The sequence below is a fragment of the Lates calcarifer genome, linkage group LG5 (genome assembly GCF_001640805.2).
Source record: "Lates calcarifer isolate ASB-BC8 linkage group LG5, TLL_Latcal_v3, whole genome shotgun sequence".
NCBI classification, from domain to species: Eukaryota; Metazoa; Chordata; class Actinopteri; family Centropomidae; genus Lates; species Lates calcarifer.
This window is the reverse complement of record NC_066837.1, coordinates 9,142,626-9,166,153: the sequence shown is the minus strand read 5'-3', so window position 1 is coordinate 9,166,153 and position 23,528 is coordinate 9,142,626. Positions and strand designations below refer to the sequence as shown.

The window sequence follows — 23,528 nt, the reverse complement described above, 5'->3', positions numbered from 1 at the left end:
TAATAATTTCAAAATCATCCAGTTTCTTCCTATGATATTTCTTTGACCCTGGTCGTTACCCCAGACTTCACATTTGCTGAACGGTGACAAAATGCCGAAATGACCTATGAAGAATCAAATCATCTTGTACAATATGTTATCCTATACAGACCTCAGATGTCAGATGTTTTCTTTAATGTCCTCTTTGGAATCAGAAAACATTTCATATCCCTCACCACAATGTAAACTAACTAAATTATTATAAACCGCTAATGATAATTGGTAAATTGCCAACAGAACAAGCAGAGTTGAATGCGTTTTCATTGACAAAACATTATCCAGAACTCAAATAAGAGTTGTGCATATGGAAAGTAATAGTTATAGACACTAGTTGCCCAAATTGCCAGACTTTTAGACTCTCACTTAATCGACAGAGACTCTTAGAGCAAGAGACTGGCATGTTTGCCAGCTTGTATCATGAACTGTTATGAATATTTTGGCAGTTAACTGGACTTCAAACAGCTGGCCTGGCTCAAAATCACCCTACCATCCAAAGCGCAAGAATTAACACAATATTGTTTAATGTTAATTGTTTAATCTGTACAAAGACGGAAGTGTAAAAAACGGCACTGAGCTGTTTTAGAGTGGGCTATTTGCTGCACTATTTCTAGGCTGGCAGTAGAAACCTCCTGGAGTTGTGCTTGACAACTTCATGTTGACAGCACCCAGCCAGGAAAGAGCTCGGCACATAACCTGACTGTAGCCTCATATTTAACAGATCTAACTCTCCACCAGGGCGCCAATATCTGTGTTTCCCAAAAATGTCGAAGTATTCCTATTTGTGTGCTTGTCTCACATGAATGAGAATAACTCAACTTTAGATGTGCTCCAGAATTTTCCCTCCAGTCAGGTTTGTCCCTTCTGCAGTGCCTCTATAGCCCCAGGAGAGGTTCGCCCTTTAGTTTGAGAAGCACTGCTTTAAGTACTATCAATAATATTAATAATAAACAGGCATTCTCTCTTTCTACTGAAAGTGATTATGGGTAAAATAAAAACAAAACACCCTTTTATTCAAATCCTGGGGCAGCTGCTTTGTGTATATCTAAGAATTTACCACACAGATCCACACTGTAGCCTTGACTAGCATTTTAGAAATTCCTAACATGTCGAGTTTACAGCGCTCCACTCACTGTCAGTCTGTCTGTCTCTGTTTATTTGTTCATTTTCCTCTGAGCCTGTCCATCTCTGTACATCAATCTTTCCCTCTTTTCTCTCCACAAATATTGCACCTCTTCAGCCGCAGGAGCTGACAGATATTTTGGAGATCAGTAACATGGTGTTCACAAGTCTCTTCAGCCTCGAGATGCTGCTGAAGCTCCTGGCTCTTGGGCTCTTTGGCTACATCAAGAACCCTTACAACGGCTTTGACAGCGTCATTGTCATCATCAGGTGGGGCTCCTGGGTGTGGGAGAGAGTGTCTTTGTCCGTATGTTTACCCCAAAACGAGGATTCTGTCTTTAAATCTCCCTCTTGTCATGAATCCTCAGTGCGAGTTAGCACTGCAGTCACATCCTCCAGACTGTCACAGTGATGCTGGCTCTGGCAGTGAAGCCGAGTGGTTGCACTCTCAGTCCAGGGGGCCTGTATTCACTCCATTATGTAGTACTACAAGCTAAATTATGTATCTGTGCTTGAAGGCTCTGCTTGTTTACTGTGCCAGTGCACACAGCTCTCACCTTCTTTATTGGCTGGTAGGTTGTAAACAGCATTGGCCTGTTTCCTCTTTTCAGTTGCCACATGTCACAGGAAAAAGACTTAAGTATTTTCCTTACCTGGAAGGGAGGCTTTCTGAGGGCGATAGCAGTGCTGACTTAAAAAAGAGTGCTGACCTCTACAGCTGAGGTCAAGTGGGTGTTGATTCCTTGGTTGCTTTAATGTGAATTTAACTCTGTGTTTATAATCTGCTTGTCATCTGGGTGTGTTTTAGTGTGTGGGAGATTGTTGGGGAGGCAGAGGGAGGCTTATCGGTGCTACGTACCTTCCGTCTGCTGAGAGTTTTGAAGCTGGTCCGGTTCCTTCCTGCCCTGAGGAGGCAGCTGGTGGTGCTGATGAAGACCATGGACAATGTGGCCACGTTCTGCATGTTGCTGATGCTCTTTATATTCATATTCAGGTACAGGTTCTTTCTTTCTTTCTTTTTCTCTCTCCAGAGGCAGTGCTGCAAGCTGAGACTCGCAAGCCCACATGTTTTCTTAGCTTTTCCTCAGCTTTAATTATACTGATTGTTCCTCACAAAAAATTATAATCACCGCTTCTGACCTTGGAGGACATATTACCGCATGTATCACCACCTTTCACACAAACACAATTATTCACAAAGACAGCATTACTGCATCTTGTTGCACAGTATCCATATTAAATTACCATGTAATGAAAGCAATGTATTTTTTCGTCGTTTTGTGTGTGTGTGTGTGTGTGTGTTGCAGTATCTTGGGGATGCATCTGTTCGGCTGTAAATTCGGTTTACGACAAGACAGCGGAGACACTTTGCCTGACAGAAAAAATTTTGACTCCCTGCTCTGGGCGACTGTCACTGTGTTCCAGGTTAGACAAATGCACCAACACAAGCAGATGTGCATGAGCACACAAATGCATCTAATAATATTTAATTTAGAGGAATGTCCCTATTGATGAATTGCTGTTAAATTTGATTTAAAAAATTAATTGGGACGAGGTTCAAACAGCAGCTGCTGTTGTCACCGACAGCAGACCTGACAATCTTCTCCATTATTTCATTTGCTCCAATTTGGGAGTGCTCACACTCAATTTTTCAACAAAACACAAAAACTCTCCCAGTGGGCAGGTAAGATACACTTCACAAGCAGAGGGGGAGGAAGAGTAATGAAACACGCACTCCACAGGAGCTCATTTAACACTGATGAGCATCATTACTGTTCAACTGACAATGAGATATTAAAGGAAGAATACGCTCTTACTGTTCTCGTTATTATGCTCAGAGCAGCTAATGCCTATGAAGGCTGCATTTCTGGTCCATTTTGTGTTTGATGTGACTTCCTCCTCCATCTCTCTTCCCCTCTGCAGATCCTCACCCAGGAGGACTGGAACGCGGTGCTCTATAACGGGATGGCCTCCACCACGCCGCTGGCTGCCCTCTATTTTGTTGCCCTCATGACCTTCGGCAACTATGTCCTCTTCAACTTGCTCGTAGCCATTTTGGTGGAGGGCTTTCAAGCTGAAGTAAGGGCAAAGATGCAGTTTTTACTTGAGCTGCTTAGAGAATGAGGGATAGAGACGAGACTAATTGAGCTCTGTCGTGCTGATGATACCAAAGCTGCCTACAAGAGAATAATCTCCGCCATCCTGCCTGTGTGGTTTCTCCCCTCTCCCTCTCTTTATCCATCACTCTTTTTTTCTCTTTTTTTTTCTCAGTTATGTTCCCTTCCTCTATCTCCCCTTTTCTCTCTTTCCCTCTATCTTTCTTTCTCACTCACACACACACGCACATACAATACTCTCCAGGGTAGGGATGTGTTTGATATCGCCTGCCATTCACAGCTGGTGAGCTTTTGTTGTTTAGTTTTCATCTTTTATCTCTAGCATCAGAGAGCACTTGCTGTCTCTCTCTCTCTTTCTCCCTCTCTCTTTCTCTCTATCACACACACACACGCACAAACACACACACACACACACATACAGATACCCTTTGCCAAAGCCGTCTGCCTCCATCTTTCTGGCGTGAATTTTAATTAAATTCAGTAAAGCTTTATTGGCGTGACTACAGGAGATCGCTGCCAAAGCCATGCACATAACTCAACTAGAGAACACTGGAGATCCCCTCCGCCCGTCTGCCTCCTCCTCTTTGTCTCTTAGCCTCTCCTTCTCGTCTTGTTCATATTCATACAAAAGGAAGGTGATGATGATGACGACAATGAAGATTATGATGGTAGTGGTGATCCCGGTGCTGTGTGTGTGTGTGTGTGTGTGTGTGTGTGTGTGTGTGTGTGTGTGAATGTGTTTGTTTTTTTTTAGGGTGATGCCAACAGATCTGAGACAGATGAGGAGGGACAGTCACTCTCTTTTGAGGACGAGGAGAAGTTGAGAGACTTATACGCTGCAGGTACAAACTCTTGGATCAACTTAGACACACCTGCAGTAACCTTAAAGGAGAATTTTGCTTTATCCACAACTTTTCCTTTTGGTTGGTAACAATGACATTATTCTCACCAAGATAACTGGATCTGGGAGCACAGAAACATTGATACAATTAAGTCAGAAACACAACCAGTTGCACGATGATACAGGTTTAATATTATCAATCATAGCTTGTAGACTAGATAATGGCTGAACTTTTATCTACCATACATGATGTAGTGGTATATCATACATGGTTTTCCTGTTCAGAGTTCATTAAAATGTTTGTAATATTTTCAATTTGAATACATTTCCATCTGTTTTTCTTTTATTTTTGTCACCTCCACCGAGGAGGTTATGTTTTCACCCATGTCTGTTCATTGGTTTTATTAGTCAGCAGGATTATGCAAAAAATATTGAATTGATTTGCAGCTAACTTGGTGGAGGGATGGGCTAGGGACCAGGGGAAGATCCCATCAAACTTTGGTGTGGATGCAGTTAAAGGGGGGAATCCAGGAATTTACGTCACTGTCCTCAACATTATGAGATAGGACAATTTGTCAATTTGTCAGGATCTTGATGTAAAATTCAGACGTATTTATGATATGGAGATCTATGAGTTTTTTACAGTTTGGTGTAGATCAGAGCTACACAAACTTTGTTTAGCCTTGATGGAGGTACATGCTCTACTGAGAGCCATTCTAGTTTCTTAATCTTTATTAATTTTAAAACACCTCAGAGTTGAGTTGAGCTGCAGATTTAAAAGCAGTTTTCTTAGATTTCTCCCTATTCTGCCAGGAATTAATGCTGTTAATTATTAAAGTGTTCTATTTATTCATGTATTTTTAAATTTTCCCAGCCTAAAAACTGCAGCAATGCTGAGTCTGAAAAAAAATCACTATATTTGTCTTTTGAATTATAAAATGTTAACTACAGGTCCTCAAATTCTCCAGAACAAAAAAGTCTGTGGACTTGAACTCTGTGTCTTCAGTGGAAGATTCGGCTCTGATCATAACTAATGCAAATGATGGCCAAGGCAATAAAAGTACAGAAATCCCAGGTTTTAATCAATGGGAACTATCCTCCAACAAAAATGTTTGTGCTTGTGTGTGTGTGTGTGTGTGTGTGTGTGTGCGTGCGCGTGCAGAGCTCAAGATCCAGGCCATGATGCTGAGCCCCAACGGTCTCCTGAACCCAAAAGCCTCCATGCCCCACCCTCCTCCTCCACCTCTGCCAGTCATCACACACACCGCAGCCACACCCACCATAAACTCCAGCCAATCACGGCGGGCGAGTGGTGCTTCCATGGATATCAACAGCTTCGAGCAGAGGTCATCGGTGAGCCTTGGACACATGCTTTTACCTATATTATCACCACATTAACTATCAGTAATAAAGGTGATTTACAGTAGCAGTCAAGCAGAGTGGTAAAATATAGTAAAGAGGAGATAAATCCAGGCTGAGCTGTGCTTTAAATGTGATTAGAAAAATCAATTTCACTGGAGATTCGGGATTGTTTTGCACAAGATCCTGCAATAATAACAGAATTGTGTCATTTAAAAACATCTCAGTGACCTCCTGTTGTGTCTGTTCTTAAGGTCTAAATAATGACATGAATGCATTTCTTTCCTCATAAAATATTTGCAAATCCAAATATTTTTGAGCCAGCTTTGTTTCGCCTGACAGTCTTCTTGTTAAGAAGCCTTTTGCTGGCAAATTGCTTTTCTCTCTTTGGCACATTACTACCACCAACTGTTGGATCAGTTGAGTCATACCACCCTCATTTCATTGATATGACATGGCTTATATCTGAGGTAAATTCCAGTTTGATTGGATAATTTGATGTGCAGGCCTAGCTAGGAGCTGATGACATGTTTCCAGCTTGGTTGGCTGTTGCTAGAATCTTAGCTAATTTTCATGCAAGAACAGTGCCCTAGCAAAATATTTTTTTCTTCCTCGTCCACTCCCTTCCTAGTAACCGAGAGCTGACCCAGCACAGGAGTCAGGCCAGGTCCGAATTACAGTGTACAGTTTAGAATATAATCAGGCTATCTTTGCCTCAGGGCTCAGGTCTGTGTGTCATTATGTCTGACACCATGTCGACACAGGAAGCACAGCTGTGAGCAGCACGTTAGCAGGGCAGCAGCAGCAGGTTTAGCACTCTACCCAGTAGTGTCTACCCAGGAGGCGTTCAGGCACAGCTCTGAGCTGCAGGTCACAGCGATCAAGAGCCTAATACACAATCACTGTAATTACCTGTTTAAAATGCAAAAAAATACACTTGGACCATAAAAACACTGAACTGATTAAAATAAGTGTAATCTCTTCCAACCGAGAAACATGGCTGAAGTGCTTTCTTTGTAGGCACGTCATAATTCCCATCTAAATCCAAGCAAACAGCACAGATCATGTGGTGAGTCAGAATCACGACAAGAGATAAATGTGTTTTTTGAGGTGTGACAGAGTGAAACCTGTGCAGTGCAGGGAAAAATGACTTGCATTCCTGCTCTTTTTAACTGCTGCTGCTTGTTAATTGGTGGCACGTCATGCTACTGCCAGTGTTGGTGTTCCGTTTCTATTAGGGTCTGTTTTGGTGGATTGCATTTTGAATTAAGTCTGTCTCAGACAGTCTGAATGTCCTCACATCCATTTTAATTGTTTGAAAGTTAATTAATGAGTTCAGGTTCTCCACAGGTCTGTTTCAGTTTGGGTTCATCAATTTGAAGAAGTGAAGCATTCACCATATATTTGCAGTATCACCCTCTGAAGTCATTTGAGGTTTGGTGTTTGTTGACGTATACTAGAGCTTAAGTTTTTCTGGGCTGTTCTTGACATTTGAGGTGGTTGGTAGCTACAGTTACAGTTTTACTTTTGCTTGCAGAGTAACAAAGGTGCATTTGACTGTCATCACCCTCTGGTTTCACACAGCACTTTGCACCTCTTCTTGAACAGTGCAAGCACAGTGTCTTTAGACCTGAAAAATTATATTTGTTCTCCTTTAATATTGCTGGATTTCTGCGACTCTGACATGGTTATGGTATATGTTCCTATTAAGAATTTTCTTTCACTGCATGTCATTGTCCCTTCCCCTTTCCTGTGCACAATTTAGTGATACACCTAGGGAAGAAGTTAAATGTAGCTGTTTTAATAACTGTCACATAAGAATGAGATCGTATTTTGACCTAATGTTCGTTGCTGTGTACATGAGATGAAAACAAAACGGGGGACCCATTCATGAAAACGTTAATCCACAGCACTGCTAGGAGGCCAAAAACTCCACAGTGTACCTTTGCTCTGTGAAGACTGGCATTTTTATTTGCTCTTGAAAGATCCTTCAGAAATCCAACCAGGTGTTACTGTCCTTTAAAGTTGTCCTCACAGTCTCTGTGGGACAGCGGGCCAGAGAGCCGTCGCTCCAGCTGGACCAGCATCGGTCGAGCCCCCAGCCTGCACAGGAAGAGCCAGTCAGGAGAGATGGAGTCCCTGCTGTCAGACACACACACGAGCTCCAACCCCAGCAGCAGGGAGCAGTCTCTGGACCAGCCTGAGTATCTGCAGGTGCCCATGCTTCACCCGCCCGACTGCAATGGCACCACCTTCCACCTTCCTGACAGCTGCTATGACGATACTCCCCTGACAGCACATTACCACAGTGATCAGGAGGAAGACATTGAAGAGGTGAATCTCTGGTCATTTGATATTAGGCTGTTAAACCAGTTTATGTTAAAGTCACAAGGAAAATGCATTTTGATGGTGTCCTGCTTCTGTTGTTTATAGTTGAAATTAGTAAATAAAAGAGCTTTTTCAGGCGTGTTCAAAAACTGTAGGTAATTATCTTGCGAAGGTGCAGATTCCCACCTTAGTGAGCTTAGACACTTTTGTAACTGAAATGTTTAATTAGCTGAATCTAAATTATGAGAAAACTCATATTGTTTGAAAAACCTGTTCTATGTTGGAATTTTTATGTACACGTGCTGATACATAAGATTACCTCTTAAAATTCACAGCATAGTAATTTAGACAGTGATCTCACAAAGTGGAAAAAATAACTCTTCATTTTTATTGTGGATTTAAACGTGTTTCATTTGCAAATGCGTGTGTGTGTGTTCCTTCCAGAGTTTATGTAAGAAGCTGAAGAAGATGCTGGAGCCATATGAGCCTCAGTGGTGCCGGGAGCATGAGGAGTGGTCCCTCTATCTGTTCTCACCAAACAACCGGTACACACACACACACACACACACATACACACACACACACACACACACACACACACACACACACACACACACACACACACACACACACAGAGTCCCTGATACTCTCCTGTGTGGCCTAGGTGGCTTAAACCACAGCATGTGTAAAAATTCACAGTTAAAGTGTGAAGGTTACAGCTAAGGCTTAACAATTTTCACTTTTATCAATTAAATCTGGCCGAGTGCAGATGCAGTGATGGCAGTGATGTCGCTGATGTGTTATGAGGACAAATCATATGAGAAGTAGAGGAGTAGCTGACGATGCTCTTTTCCTCTCAGGTTCAGGTTGTGGTGTCAGAGGGTCGTAGATCACAAGATGTTCGATCACGTCGTCCTCCTCTTCATCTTCCTCAACTGTATCACCATTGCACTGGAGAGACCTGACATACAGCCCAACAGCATGGTAGCACACACGTTCAAACACATGGATTCACATGTTTGTACTCTGTGTCAACATGTACCCTTTTTACACCAAAATTAGCACATACTGTATACGCAGATTTTTTTTTTAAAGTAGGTAAAGTTAAACAAAGGCGATTGACTCCTTTCCCACTGGTAGTAGATGAATTTGTCTGATGCTTGGTTTTCTGGTGTGTCACGTTAGATGTCACAAACATGCTAGAAATCAGAGTTAGTAAACAGTAGAAAGCAGCATGGAGGCTAGTGACTCTCCCTACCTTAGAACCAGGAGAAGCTCTCAGCTCACTGTCTTGCCAGTGTTGCATCTTGCATTGTTCCATACAAAGAACAAAATCGCTGTCTCACTTAGACTGTAACAAAACAATAAATGTTCCTCGCTATTTACTGTATATGCCAACATTTAGAACTTTGACACTCAAACTTAACTTATAATTTGCATGCCTTGTCTGGTGTGGTCCATTTTATTGATATTTATTGATATTGTTTCATTGTGTTGCGTTTATATTTTAATTAATTTCAGTTCCTTGTGTAAAGCACTGTAATTTAAAAGGGCTACACAAAAGAACTTGCCTCACCTTAATTTAAGTCTAATTTTAACCTTAACATCCAGTCATAATCGTCAAACAGCTCTTTAAAGAAGGGAAGACCAGCTCCACTGACAAAACTAGAACTGATCCTCGGGTGGAAGTACTAGATTACAACACTGTCGACAACAGCTGCGCTCACACACTCGTAGCTGATGTAAGAGCGGTTTGGGAGTCATGATAACAACACGTGCTGTTCCCAGTCTGTTTTTATTATGTTTCTGCTACAGTTGTAATGGATGTTTTTTTTTTTCATCTCATTATGCAACACACTGTAATTAGTCTGAGTCCAGAATCAAAACTAAAGCTACTGGGATGCAAAACCCTTAAACTGACAAATGTGTTTCTCTGTGCACACTCTAATGTATGTGTGTGTGTGTTTGACAGGAGCGGGTGTTCCTCAGTGTGTCCAATTACATCTTCACTGTGATCTTTGTGGGTGAAATGATGATCAAGGTAACCATGGCGGTGCACGTTTTCTGAACAAGCACTTCACACAGTCATTTTCTCATCTTATGTATAAAAAGGCAATTTTCTTCCTGGGTGGGGATCAGAATTGCTTTCAGTCTCATTTTATACCCCATATTATTTTATTATTTCAGTAATTTTTTGTGTTTGTGTGCGTGTGTGTGTGTGTGTGAGATAAGGTGGTAGCTATGGGACTGTACTTTGGAAGCAGTGTGTACCTCCAGAGCAGCTGGAATATATTAGACGGACTGCTGGTGTTTGTATCGCTGGTGGACATCCTGGTCTCCATCGCATCAGCAGGTGGTAATCGAATCTTAGGCATCCTCCGTGTGCTTCGTCTGCTCCGCACACTGCGACCTCTCAGGTAGGCTTATGAGACACTTTCCTCTAATGTTTTGTTCATTGAAATTATCCAGTGTACATTCATGTGTGACTGTGTGTTTGTCTTTGTGTGTTGCAGGGTGATAAGTCGGGCTCCAGGTTTAAAACTGGTGGTGGAGACTCTGATCACATCTCTCAGACCCATTGGGAACATTGTCCTCATTTGCTGTGCTTTTTTCATAGTTTTTGGAATATTAGGAGTCCAGGTAAACATCCATGTTCCCTGCTCATCAACTGCTGGTTGGAGATAAGCCTCAGCATTTCAGCTTTTCTCTGACGTTCATTGAAAAATATGCAGTTTAAACTTATTATCACACAATTTAATGTGGCCAAACATCCAAAGCTTGTTGTGTTTTCTGCTGCAAGAAGACACTGATCACCATGGTTTAAAATAAATGAGGCAGAGCTTAGAAAATGCTTCAGGTAATAAAAAGTGAAGAGAAAAAATTGAAGAAAATGCAAATGAGCTGCTGATTATGCACCAGAGTCCCTGGAAGTAATTATAAAAACAATTGTTCAGCTACAGGGGGATTGTGCTGAGAATGTATTTTTTAAATTTGATTTTCACCTGTATTTTTGTACAATTCCTTTCATGAATACATACATTTCATTATTTATTTTAATTATGAATTTTTACTTGCTTTTTTAAAAATAAAAACTAAAAGGTAACCAGCTCTATTCATAAAACAGTGATTTCCTCATGATAAATCTGAAGAATCCCAAATAATTAAAGGTACAAGGAAGAAAAAAAAATATTTCTGAAACACAAAATTATGTTTCTTTTCTAACTACTTTTGGCTCGTAATTGCTTTTTTTCCCTTGTGAAATTCGGGATAGTTTCATCTCTTCAGGCCTCGACAGCCCTCGAAAATCCTTTTGTACCATTTAACACAAAAGTACCATTGAAAAACGTATTATTACATTTTAAAATGTAAAGGCCTTTCGAAAAGCTTTCCTCTTCTTTGTGCCGGTTTCCATTTTCTACATCGTCCTGAAAATATTCAGCTTGATGAATGCTGAAGCTAATATTAACACTCAAGCATATTTCTCAAAAAACACACTAGCACTGGATTATCTTCTAATGAGAGCACTCCATGCTGGAGAGATGTGCTTGTAATGACTGTGGGGCAGGCTGGACCAGATGGCACTTCGATATCCTAGCTGTGACATACAGTAGGCCTGTAGGGTCTCGCTGAGTAATTTACTGTACATCGATACATCAGACTTACAGTGTCTTCTCTCTGTGAAGCTTTGTTTATGTTACCTTGAGGTTACACTATTCCCATGTGTTTTTATCTGTGTACACATCTCTCTGTGTGTGCAGCTGTTTAAGGGGAAATTCTTCTACTGTGATGGACTTGATGTGAGTAAAATCACCAATAAAACCCAGTGTCTGGAGGCAGGATACCACTGGGTTCGACGGAAATACAACTTCGACAACCTGGGACAGGTTTGTCACACGCTGTCGTCACTGACATCTGCTCTTACAGAATGATTGATAGCATGATTTACATTATGTGTCTCACTCTTCCAGGCGCTGATGTCACTGTTTGTACTGTCATGTAAAGACGGCTGGGTCAGCATCATGTATGACGGCCTGGATGCTGTTGGAGTGGATCAGCAGGTGAACACACACACACACACACACACACACACACACACACACAGCGGAAGAAACAGGGTATGTGGAGAAAAAAAAAGAACATCAGGGAGACATACAAACCATTCACCCAGTGTATATTGTATTTCACTGAGTTTTGGTTCCATTTGATCTTGTTTGTTTGAAGCAGAAAGAGGAAATATTTCAGGAGAGAAGGGAGGTGTAAGGAAAGAAAAAAGGCAGATGGATAAATAGATGTGAGTTGACAGTGCTGGCAGTTCCACTGCTGACTCAGGACTTACATTGTCTTCTTGTTTATGCTCTCTCCCTTTCTTCTTCTCCGCCCCTCCTCACCCTCTTTCGTCACTCTTTGGTTCTCTTCTTTTTCCTTTTTTTGTCCCCATGCTACCGCTCCACTTCTCTTCGTCCATTTTCTCTCTCTCTCTCTCTCTTTCTTATCTCTTACTGCAGCCAATAAGAAACAACAATCCATGGATGCTGCTGTTCTTCATCTCTTTCCTCCTCATCGTCAGCTTCTTTGTGCTCAACATGTTTGTGGGCGTGGTGGTGGAAAACTTTCACAAGTGTCGCCAACAGCAGGAGGAGGAGGAGGCACGGCTGAGGGAGGAGAAGCGACAGAGGCGCTTGGAGAAGAGGAGGAGAAGTGAGAAAGCTCGAGGGGAAGGGGAAGGGGGAGCATACAATATATGGCCAAATGTATGTGGACGCATGATCATTACACCCATATGTGACTGTTAAACATCTTCCAAAACCACGGGCATTAATCTGCTGCCATAAAAGACTCCACTCTTATGTCAAGGCTTTCCACACAAATCTTTTGGAACCTGGCTGCAGGGATTTGCTTTCATTCAGCCACAAGAGCATTATTCGCATGGTCCAGTTCATTCTGGCTACACAGCAGCCTGAGACGATCCGCTGCCACTGTAGCTGGCGTGTCAGTGTCCACTCTACCGATGACTGGGGCATCTCACTCACGGCTTATGTGTGGCTCTTTTCTCAGCTCTGCTTCCTTTTTGAATCAGGTCTATTTTTGCTGGAGTGGTTTATGTTTCTGCGATAAATGTGCACAAATGCCTAATGATGCTTTCAGTAGTTATTGACTTTGTCTTTACATTCATATAGCAAGACTTGTTTTTCTTTCTGCTTCAAAGTCTAAAGCAGAAGTGGCAGTGCTGTGGTTCTCCTTCTGCTAATATACACTAAGCAGGAAATAAAGATAAGATGGTGTAAAGATGGCAAAACTTGCACTCTCAAACTACTCTAAACAAATCTGGAAATGTGGCTGCTGAAGAGCACACTGTAAAAAATAAACGCTTGCAGTGGACACTGGCAATATGATGTACATATGGCACGGGATGCACCTGCAATCTGGTGGATATCTTGGATAGTAAGCAGATGAGGCCTGGTTTTTCAGTTTGTCTCAAAGATTTTAGATGGGTTTATGGTCAGAGCTCCGTGCAGGCCAGTCAAGTTCTTCCACAACAACCTGAGACACTTCTTTATAATGATGCGACTGATGCTACAAAGTTGGAGGCACATTACTGTCTACAACACTACATGCTGTAGCATTAAGATTTCCCCTAATTGGAAATGAGGGGCCTAACCCTAGCCATGAAAAACAGCCCCAGGCTGAATGTATACATGACAAGGGCGTCTACATACTTTTGGCCATACGGTGTAGTTGTACAATCACACATGATAAACCTCTTTTTTCTGCATACATAATATATGAGCACAAGCATAATTTCTGCCTATAATACACTCAGATACACACCTAAGGTGACACACACACACAATTTTCCTCTCTCACAGTACCTCATTTCTATCTCACTCTGTCCTTCTCTCTGCAGTGTAATCTCTAGTAGTGCTTTCCTCTTAGTCAGTTAAATGTCTGGCAGCAGACAGCGAGGGTTTCTGCCCAAAGACACCTTGAGGTGCCATGAAGTGTGTGTGTGTGTGTGTGAGAGAGAGAGCGAAAGAGAGAGAGTGCGTGATGGATAGGATTGAATTCCTGAGGTGGCACTTTTAGTCTGTACACACACATATATGCACACTCACACACACAGCAGTGTGCCACTTGGCACCCACTTCATCAGTGACTTCATAGCCCATGTCATATTTTTCTTTCACAAGCATTTTAATAATTGTGTGTATGTGTGTGCGTGCGCGTGTGTGTGTGACGCAGGGGCCCAGGAGAAGCCATATTACGCCGACTACTCCCCATTGCGCCGATCCATCCACACCGTGTGCACCAGCCACTACCTGGATCTCTTCATCACCATAATCATCTTCACAAACCTTCTCACCATGAGCATGGAGCACTACAACCAGCCTCAGGTAACCATGGCAACACCTTCTACCACCTGTCCTAGAACCATAGTAATGAAGCAGTATGCAGTGGTACAGTACAGCTACAGTGGGGTTTTTGAAGTGTGTGTCTCTGTGTGTGTGTGTGTGTGTGTGTGTCCTGCAGTACCTCGAGGAGATACTGAAGTACTGCAATTATGTCTTCACACTGGTTTTTGTCATCGAGGCCATTCTCAAACTCATCGCTTTCGGCCTGCGCCGCTTTTTCAAAGAGAGGTATTATTCACAACATCGCATGAACACAAAGACACAAACATACAGCATCTTCCTCAGAGAAACTGAAATTATGCATGTGTTTGTGTGTGTTGTGTGTGTGTGTCAAGATGGAACCAGCTGGACCTCGCCATTGTGTTGTTGTCCATCATGGGAATCACACTGGAGGAAATAGACCTGAATGCCTCCTTGCCCATCAACCCCACCATCATACGCATCATGAGAGTCCTGAGGATAACACGAGGTGCACACACACACACACACACAGTGACACAAATACAAAAACACACAAACAAAGAAAAAATGATATGTAGCTGATAAGAGCTGACATGTTAACAATGTTTCAGTGCTGAAGCTGCTGAAGATGGCTACGGGAATGAGAGCTCTGTTGGACACAGTGATGCAAGCTCTGCCTCAGGTAAGAAGCACCACTGATGCTGTAAAAGAAAAGATGTCTGTTTAAGCACTTGCCTGGTTTCCAGATCTGATGAAATGCAGATGGCTTGTTTTTATTTAGTGATTTATTAAGACTGGCACTGACTGCCTCCCACAAGATTTACTAGCATCACTGATTTCCCCAGCTGGCTGGTGTTAACCCAGTGACACCAAATAACCACTGAACAAGCATGAAGACATCCTCATGTTTAGCTAAAGGCTAATTGCTGGTTTTTAGATTTATCAGTGCGGCTGATGAATCACCACTTAAATCATAACTTTTATGGCACACAACTTCATGGCTGCCTTGGTGCAATTGTTTTGCTACTCATTATCTGTGAGAAGATAAAATATGAAAGTCCAGTCTGTGAGCTTATCATACACAAAGACACCACACAGCAGTTTATTCTCCTTTGAGGCAGGATTGTAAAACTCTGTCAACTTATCGCGGCAGCAGTATTTTTCTCCTCTGTTTCACTGCTTGTGAGCTGAAGAGTAAAATTAGCAGAATGCTACGAGCGACACACATCGAAAAATTCTATTCGTTTTGGACAATTGCACATATCTGATCGGCCCAAAGGAGGAGGATTTCTGGATGACATGCAGCAAGAGCGATTTATGAGGCCCGGTTCACGTTTTTGTGGCCGAGTGTGACCCTTTTTTGTTGGATTCCTCTACAGTGGCACCTGTCTCATTGATGATGCTACATTTTTTGATGCAGTGCTGCTGTTGGTCTGAACAAGACATTCACAGGCAAGGACCAAACCATCAGCTGAGATGCACGTGTAACTGCCTTTAGAGACATTAGTGGCTCGGCTCTATGGGATACCAGTGTTCCCCACTTCGATCCAATATCTCCGCTATTAGATTGGATTGCCATGAAATTTTGTAAATATATTTGTTGTCCCAGGAGGATTAATCCCAGTGACTTTAGTGATCCCTGAACTGTTCCACTAGTGCCAGTATTCGGTTTGATATTTGTGGTTTTGAGTGGAATATCAACTACAGCTACTGGATGAATTGCCATGAAACTTGGTACAGACATTCACGGTCCATGGAGGATGAAATATAATAAACTGTTTGGTCCCTTAACTTTCCATCTAGAGCCATCGTCCGATCCAATTTTAAACTTGTTCAGCTCTTTATACTTGCAAAACTTCATCCCCCATCAGCCTCAGCTAAACATTGCTTATTGGAAAATGTCAGCATGCTAACACACTTAACTAAAATGGTGAACATGATAAACATGAAACCTGCTAAATAGCTGTTGTGTGTTCGCATTTTGATGTCAGAGTTAAGCTCAAAGCTCTCCTGGGCCTCTGGCTGTTAGTGTGGCTGTAGCCTGAATATGAAATATGTGCATAGTGATTGGTGAATGAGAACGAGTATAACGATGGCTGTGGTGCGGGGGAAGGCTTCAGGAAGGATCTCCCTCAGCTCTGGGCTCAGCGGACCCTCAGGGGACCCCATGAGAGATGAGCGAGTAGAGAGAGAGAGAAGGCGGTGCGGGGGGGCACAGTGAACAAGAACAAATGGGTATACGGGGCAAGCACACATTTATAAACACTGAAGTGTGGCCCCGCTTTTGTACTTCAGCTAGATTATAATCATTTTAATTTTTCGTCCCAGATGTGAATGGGTAATTCCTAAAACTTACGGGGCTTCACAGTGTTACAGAGTAGGAAACCAGTAAGAATCTCTAGTGCAGCAAAACACCAGTCACTGCCTTCCCACCCACCACGTTGTCTTTGATGTGACACATCACTCCCAGGGATTGAACCCAGGTCTCTGCAGTGGTGTCCGAGCTCTTTTCCCCCTGCGCTTCATCAATAGGTCCACCCATCATCTAATTAGACATTTCCATACCTCCCGCCGTGACGGGAAGGCGAGCCATTGTCCATGCAAACGGCTTTGTAATTTGAATTAACAGGCACGTTTGTCATTCACCACGACTGGATCCAGGCTATGAAAGTGCATCTGTCTTTCTCAAACTGAAATCTGTGATGTGATTCAACTCCAGGTATCAGGATGGCTCCTATTAGTTTCTAAGAAGTAGTAAACATCAATGCAGTAAGGCTTGGCAGTCTCTGTCTATGGCTTCTCTCTATCTGTTTGCATGTTTGTGTCTCTCAACGTATACTGTACATGTCTTTTTTTCTGTGTATCATACACTGTATATATCTGTGTGTGCGTGTAATATGTCTGTCTAGGTGGGGAATCTGGGTCTGCTCTTCATGTTGCTGTTCTTCATCTATGCAGCTCTGGGAGTTGAGCTCTTTGGAAAACTGGGTTAGTGTGTGTGTGCGTGTACATGCATGCATGTGCGTGTGTGTGTGTGTGTGTGTGTGTGTGAGCACGTGAGTGTGTGCATGCATATAAATCGGTCCTGATGTGCAGATGTGTGTGCGTGTGCCTCAGCTGACACTGGTGAGATTACATAACATGAATAAATTTTGTTGTGTTACATACATTAATTATGTCAATTTAGAATCAGTGTACTAATCAGTGCTCTAATCTACACACAATTCTCTTTCTTCTCTCCCCTCGTCTTCCTCTCCCACACTTACTGCCTCTAATACGCTTTCCCTCTTTTCATCCTCTTTCAGAGTGTTCAGAGGAGAACCCATGTGAAGGTCTTAGTCGCCACGCCACCTTCGACAACTTTGGCATGGCTTTCCTCACGCTCTTCAGGGTGTCTACCGGGGACAACTGGAATGGGATTATGAAGGTTATTTCTCCTTCTCTCCTCTGTTTTGTGGGAGTTTTTAAGAAGACGGTTAGACAACAAAGTCCCTCTTTGTGTCTGTTGCATATGTGTGTGTGTGTGTGTGTGTTAAAGCATCGCTTATGAGACAGGCGTTACATTAAGCAGAGAGCAGATCTCTGTTTTTATGACAGACTAAGAGCTGCTGACATTAGAGTGTTAGGAGAGTATTATTCTTCTGTGAAAGGCTCAAGGTCCTTTCACACTCAGATCAACATCTCCCCCTGTTGGAGAGGAGAGGAAGTACAATTTAGTGCGTTAATAGACCTGACTATCAACTTAATCCCTTTATCTATTATCAATCGGTTTTCTTCATTGCTTCATAATCTTTATCTTCTTTTCACATCCATGTCGTCTAGGACACCCTGCGCGAATGCCGCTCGCAGGATCGGCACTGCCTCACCTACCTGCCCCTGATCTCTCCCGTTTACTTCGTCACCTTCGTCCTGACGGCTCAGTTCGTGCTGGTCAACGTGGTCGTAGCTGTTCTGATGAAGCACCTGGAGGAGAGCAACAAGGAGGCGCAGCTGGAGGAGATGGAAGAGAGGAGGGAGAGAGAGGAGAGGAGGGAGAGGGAGGAGGCCAGCCGACGCCTCAGCACCGCATCTTTGAGCGGAGACCTGGGGCCGAACGTGGACACACCTGCTCAGGTAACGTACCGCGGTGTGTTTGTATTTCTGCACGGGTGGAAGGGGAGCGAGCGTGGGGGGTGACAATAACGATGACAGCGGTGATGATCTCATGTGGCAGGTGGAGGTTGAGGATGAGGAGTGTTCCCATGGCAACCTGCTGAGCATGGGACGCATGCTGTCTCTCCCCAGCGACAGCTACGTTCAGCCACTCAGATGCTCCCCTTATCCTCCCGTTGGCCACGAGGCCTACTCCGGCTACAGCTACTCAGGTACTTCAGTTATTTATAGCCACTTAAATTAAGGAACAATTTTTACTGTGCTGTAACCACTAACTGATTGCTGTAAAGATTATTGCTTCCATAAATAGCTTAGAAAGCAGTGAGGGTGTGATGTGGCACAATAAGTGGTGCTGTTTTTATAGGCCTGAAAGAGGAAGATATTTTTATAATAATAGTGACAAATTGGTAGTCTAGCATACGTCTGCAAAGCACATTGGTGACGTATTTATTCCTTGGCTGCTGCTCCTATCCCACCCTTAGTTTTTCTGATTGGGACATCATCCTAAGGGGCACTATCTTAACAAAGAGTTTTGAGTTTTATTTATGTTAGGTAGGAAGTTAATATAAAACAAATTACAACAGTAATAAGTAATTTATAGAGATGTAAAAAAGTCCAAAAAAGAGCTTTATAACATCTACCTTATGCAAAACAGTACTTACAATCCCCAAGATACTGTGTACTGTATGACACAAAAACAAAACAAAAAAGGATTGACAACTTTTTTACACATTGTGTTTTTAGATGTATATTTTTATTGTAAAACAGCAGGGCACTGCAGTTCTCAGCAAATGTTACTGAAACAGAACATAAACACAAGATTGTATGTATTTGTTGGGGTCTATTTACGATGGTGGGTTAATACACATTTGGTGCTCTGGTGAGTACTTACAGCAGCAGGGCTGTGTATGTGTCATTGAATCAATGTAAACTACAGTGCTCCTTTTCACCCTAATGAAGGAACATGTCACTCTGCAACAGCCGTGACTCCCTGATGTGTTTCCACTATTTTATGGACAAAAATGGAAGTCTGTGGCACAGAGAAATAAATTACTGTTTATCACTCTTTGTGATCATTATTAGTATTGCCAGCCTCAACTTCTTTGAAGAACTATGGAGTTTTAACCAGAAGAGAAAATAAATATTATCTCTAACAGCAAAATCCATCCAAAGTCTAGACACGTAACCTGCTGGACATAATAGATAATACTTGTTTGTGTTTACCCGTCGCTATGCAGCTGTGTGGTCCTTATTTTTAGCTGTATGTCATCTTAAATAATGACTGTGTTTAAGTACAATGAGAGCAACAAACAAAACTGAGTCTAATTCCAAAAAAGCTGATTCCACTGCCGATTTAGAAAAACTGTGCATTATTCTGTTGTCTTCTGTTCTTTCCTGTGATTTTTGCCACGTTATTTTTTGCAGGCTCCATGTCATCTCTGGGCTCCAGTGGAGGCGGCTCTCTGCTGCAGGTTCCAGGAGCTCTGCCCACCATAAGCCACGCTTCTCTTGGGTCTGGACGCTCCTCGAGGCCAATGATCTGCCTCAGCACCTCTCAGAGCATCGACAGACCTTCCCCACGCAGACTCAGTCCAGCTGACAGTATAGAGAGATACAGGTTCAGTCCTGCTCACAGAATAAACAGGCACAGACTTAATTCGGCTCACAGTATAGACGGATACAAGTTCAGCCCGGCCCATCGGATAAACAGACACCGACTCAGCTCTGCTCACAGTATCGATGGTTACAGGCTGAATCAAGAGCATAACATGGACAGACCCAAACTCATGTCCAGCCACAGTATAGATAGACATCCGTCGCTCAGGCTGAGTCCCACTCACAGCGCCAGCAGACGTCACTCTCATTGGCTCAGTCCTGAAGACAGTTTAGACAGAAACAAGCTGAGTCCCTCCTACGTCCCAGATAGTTCAGTCCTTAAGAGACCGGCATCATTCCGCACTGCGAGCAGACAGCTACGGAGACAGGTGTGTTATTATCACTTCATCTTCTCTTCTCTTCTCTTCTCTTCTCTTCTCTTCTCTTCATGCTGTACAGTTTTAGAGTTTTTTTAGCTGTTGATTTCAGTTAATTTCTGTACAGCATGGAAAATGAATTTGCAGAATTTTGAAACTTTTTGTATATAATTTTTGAACTTTTACAGAGATCTTGTAATCCCAACTACTCATCCACCCACCCACCTTTGAGAGAGAGGGAGAGAGCAAAAAAAAAAATAACAGTGAAACAAAACTGATTGAAATTTTCTCTTGTCGAGGGTATTCAGTGAAGACTGTGTGTTTGTGCATGTGTTGTGTCTGCAGGAGGCTGTGCGCAGCGACTCTCTGGATCAGAGCGGCTCAGCTGACAATCTGGCAGAGCCTCACCTCACCGCGTCCACCGCCTCTTCCACACCACCACGCCAGCGGTCGTCCAGTGTACACACACTCAAATATACACACCCCCAGAGGGTCATCTCATGCAGGAGCCACAGCCGGAGTCACAGTGAAACCAGTGGACAAGAACATGTACCTGAGCAGGCCATCTGCGGCTCGCAGCCAGAAACAGATGTTGAGAAGAGGCCCGTCAGCCCGCAGAGCTTGTCCAGTCTGAAGGTCCCCAGTGGTGAGTCCACACTATCAGCTCCGCTCTGTAGCTCCAGAGCAGCCATCCCCGGCTCAGGCTCTGACCCCGGCCCCCAGTTAGATGACGCTGACGAGGAAGTCAGCCGCATTAACAGTTCTGTTCACACTTGCCCACACACACAACTTCCTCCCAGCTCCTCACACAAAAGCAGACACCTTACCCCGAGCCCCGGGGAGCACAGGAGCCGCCTCAGCCAATCAGTGTCCCCGGTGTCGGACAGGAACAAGAAGCAGAGGTTGAGCCCGCCGCCGGGGGAGGAGCCGGTTACTTCGGCAACCCAGCTGATGGACAGCAGTGTTGAGCTGAGAAGGCGGACTCTGTCGTTTGACGCCACAACCCTCTCTCCTAATCAAGCAGAGGGGAGCTCAGTGGACGACTAAACAGACCCAACAGACAGATTAGTTATTGTCTGAAGCGGAGGAGACGAATGTGCTGCTGGAGCGCACGAGAGGGGCGGGAATCGCAATCCAAAACAGGAAGGATACCTGTTTCAGGCCACGCCCCTCACCTCCTCCCGTCCAATCACAAGATTTTCACGGGGTGTTTGAGACGAACTCTTTGGGACTGCGTGTGTATGAGTGTGTACGTGTTCAAAGACTTTGACCCCTTTGTGCTATTTGCACACAAGATGCACACAAGAAGATGTTTCCTTTTCCTCTATCATAGTTCCTAGCTTTAGTTCAGACATAGTAGCCACTCTCCAGCTATATTTACCCAAACAGTAACCTTCCCTTTGCTTGCGCTCCTCCCACCTTCTCTCATCCTTAACCTTGCACCTCAAGCCTAGGTCAGAGTACAAGACAAAATCATGTAGATGGTGCAGCACAGATTGAGTTACTGGTTGATCTGCTCATGTACATAAAGACAAAGAGATAACATAGCTAGGGATTGCAGCTAATGATTATAGATTAATATGCAGATTATTTTCTCTATTTATCAATCAATCGTTGTCTGTTAAACATTGTTTGACTTCTTCAAACCCATCTTTTAAAGACTTTAAAGAGAATTTTTTTGTTTTATTTGAAAGTCTATATCCCAAAGATATTCACTATAATTTAAGACAAAGAACGTCATAATTGACCAAATAAGTAATTAATTATTAAAATAGCTGCAACTCTTGGATAATCACTTATGGCATTATCTATATATGGCATCTAATCTAATTACAGAACTGTTTACTGCAAGTAGAAGTCTCATGTTTCTTGCTCTGTGGTGCAGAAATTACAGTTTATGTTTACAAAAGAAGTAGATTTTTAAATGATAAATTTACAAAAGTTAAAGCTTTTTATATGAAATTGCTTAATTTGTAATTGCATAATTATATATAGACTGGTGCAAACACTTTATGCCATTTATAAGAGACATATCCCTCTTTAAAAAAGAGTTACAGCAGCAAAATGAGTTGAGTTGGAATTTTTAGCTGTTAAATATGACTTCTACTCTCATTTTTCTTACCTCTCGACCTACAGTAAACTGCCACTGGGTATTGCTCGATCTTTCTCAGATTACAGTCTGAGAAAACACCTCGATATCTTGTTGATTTTTCTGGGATTTTCCTCCCACGCCTGAATCCACTCAACCCTGACAGTCAGGAAAATCAATCCGCTGTTAGAGCCTCTTCAGTTAAAATCCTGTAGTGTGACCTAGGCTTTAGTAGTCTCTACCTCGCCCCCACCCCCCCACCCATTCGAATGTTCGGACAGCTTAGTTTTCTCGCTCCCCCTCACTTCCTTTTCCTTTCCTCCGTCTTAGTATTCTCAGGGTAGAGGTAGTTCAGACGCAGGTGAGTGTGAAGCATGTGATCAGAGGTCTGCGGCGTTAGATTGCCCCCTGCTGTCTGAAGCCGGAGCTGGCCCGTGTCACCGAATGTTTGAGGAGATTATACCGTAAAGTGAGGGGATGAAATGTAGACAGAGGCAGATGTATAGAAGGGCTTATTCAGGTGATGTAACGGTGTGTAAAACTTTGTAGAAAAAGGTTAAGATTATATTTTATTAACACAGCAGCGACGATATAAGAACTACAGAGGTGAATTTCTACATTTTTGAATGTCATTTTATCTGCTGATGCTAGTGATGATGAGGATGGATGATGATGGTGATGTTATAGGATGATGAGGTTTGACTCTGGATGATGCAAATGTTCATAATATTATATAATGTTCCTGCAGATTCTTGGAAGCAGGGAATGATACACAGGAAGCTCACCTGCAGTTACATGATTGGACAGTGCTGGAATAAAACCACTTCCTTTCTGACTTTCATTTGACTCAGTAACCTTGCTTCTAAATCTGCCCCCCCCATATAAAGAGATTTTAAATAAACACGGTGGGAGCGGCTGTAGTCCTTCAACATGAGCTGTTTAATCTAAAAATAAAGCTAACACACAGCTGCTGCCTGCTGCTGCTAATGAATTCGACATAACTCGAGTAGCCTATCTAATTATGGTCTTCCTGCAGATGTTGATTAATATGCCTAACACATCCTTGGATCTTGGTCTCAATATGTAATTATATATTTTTTTTAAAACTGTCTCAAATTGTAAAAAGGAAACTATTTAAAG

General features: G+C 42.9%; 1 protein-coding gene across 1 annotated transcript in view; it reads left to right on the top strand.

Annotated features, from left to right (window-relative positions):
• LOC108888470 (voltage-dependent T-type calcium channel subunit alpha-1H-like) overlaps positions 1-23,229 on the top strand; it is a 34,094-nt gene extending 10,865 nt beyond the window's left edge. The window contains 25 exon segments of the mRNA XM_051070555.1: positions 1,277-1,428; positions 1,967-2,152; positions 2,466-2,583; positions 3,082-3,237; positions 4,030-4,117; positions 5,279-5,469; positions 7,501-7,809; positions 8,248-8,348; positions 8,664-8,787; positions 9,776-9,844; positions 10,036-10,220; positions 10,317-10,443; positions 11,562-11,687; positions 11,772-11,861; positions 12,309-12,501; positions 14,044-14,195; positions 14,332-14,441; positions 14,549-14,682; positions 14,786-14,856; positions 17,084-17,162; positions 17,480-17,601; positions 17,997-18,287; positions 18,388-18,538; positions 19,752-20,311; positions 20,645-23,229. Of these exon segments, the coding sequence (XP_050926512.1) occupies positions 1,277-1,428; positions 1,967-2,152; positions 2,466-2,583; positions 3,082-3,237; positions 4,030-4,117; positions 5,279-5,469; positions 7,501-7,809; positions 8,248-8,348; positions 8,664-8,787; positions 9,776-9,844; positions 10,036-10,220; positions 10,317-10,443; positions 11,562-11,687; positions 11,772-11,861; positions 12,309-12,501; positions 14,044-14,195; positions 14,332-14,441; positions 14,549-14,682; positions 14,786-14,856; positions 17,084-17,162; positions 17,480-17,601; positions 17,997-18,287; positions 18,388-18,538; positions 19,752-20,311; positions 20,645-21,346 (4,587 nt within the window). The 3' untranslated portion in view covers positions 21,347-23,229.
• The last annotated feature ends 299 nt before the right edge of the window (positions 23,230-23,528 follow it).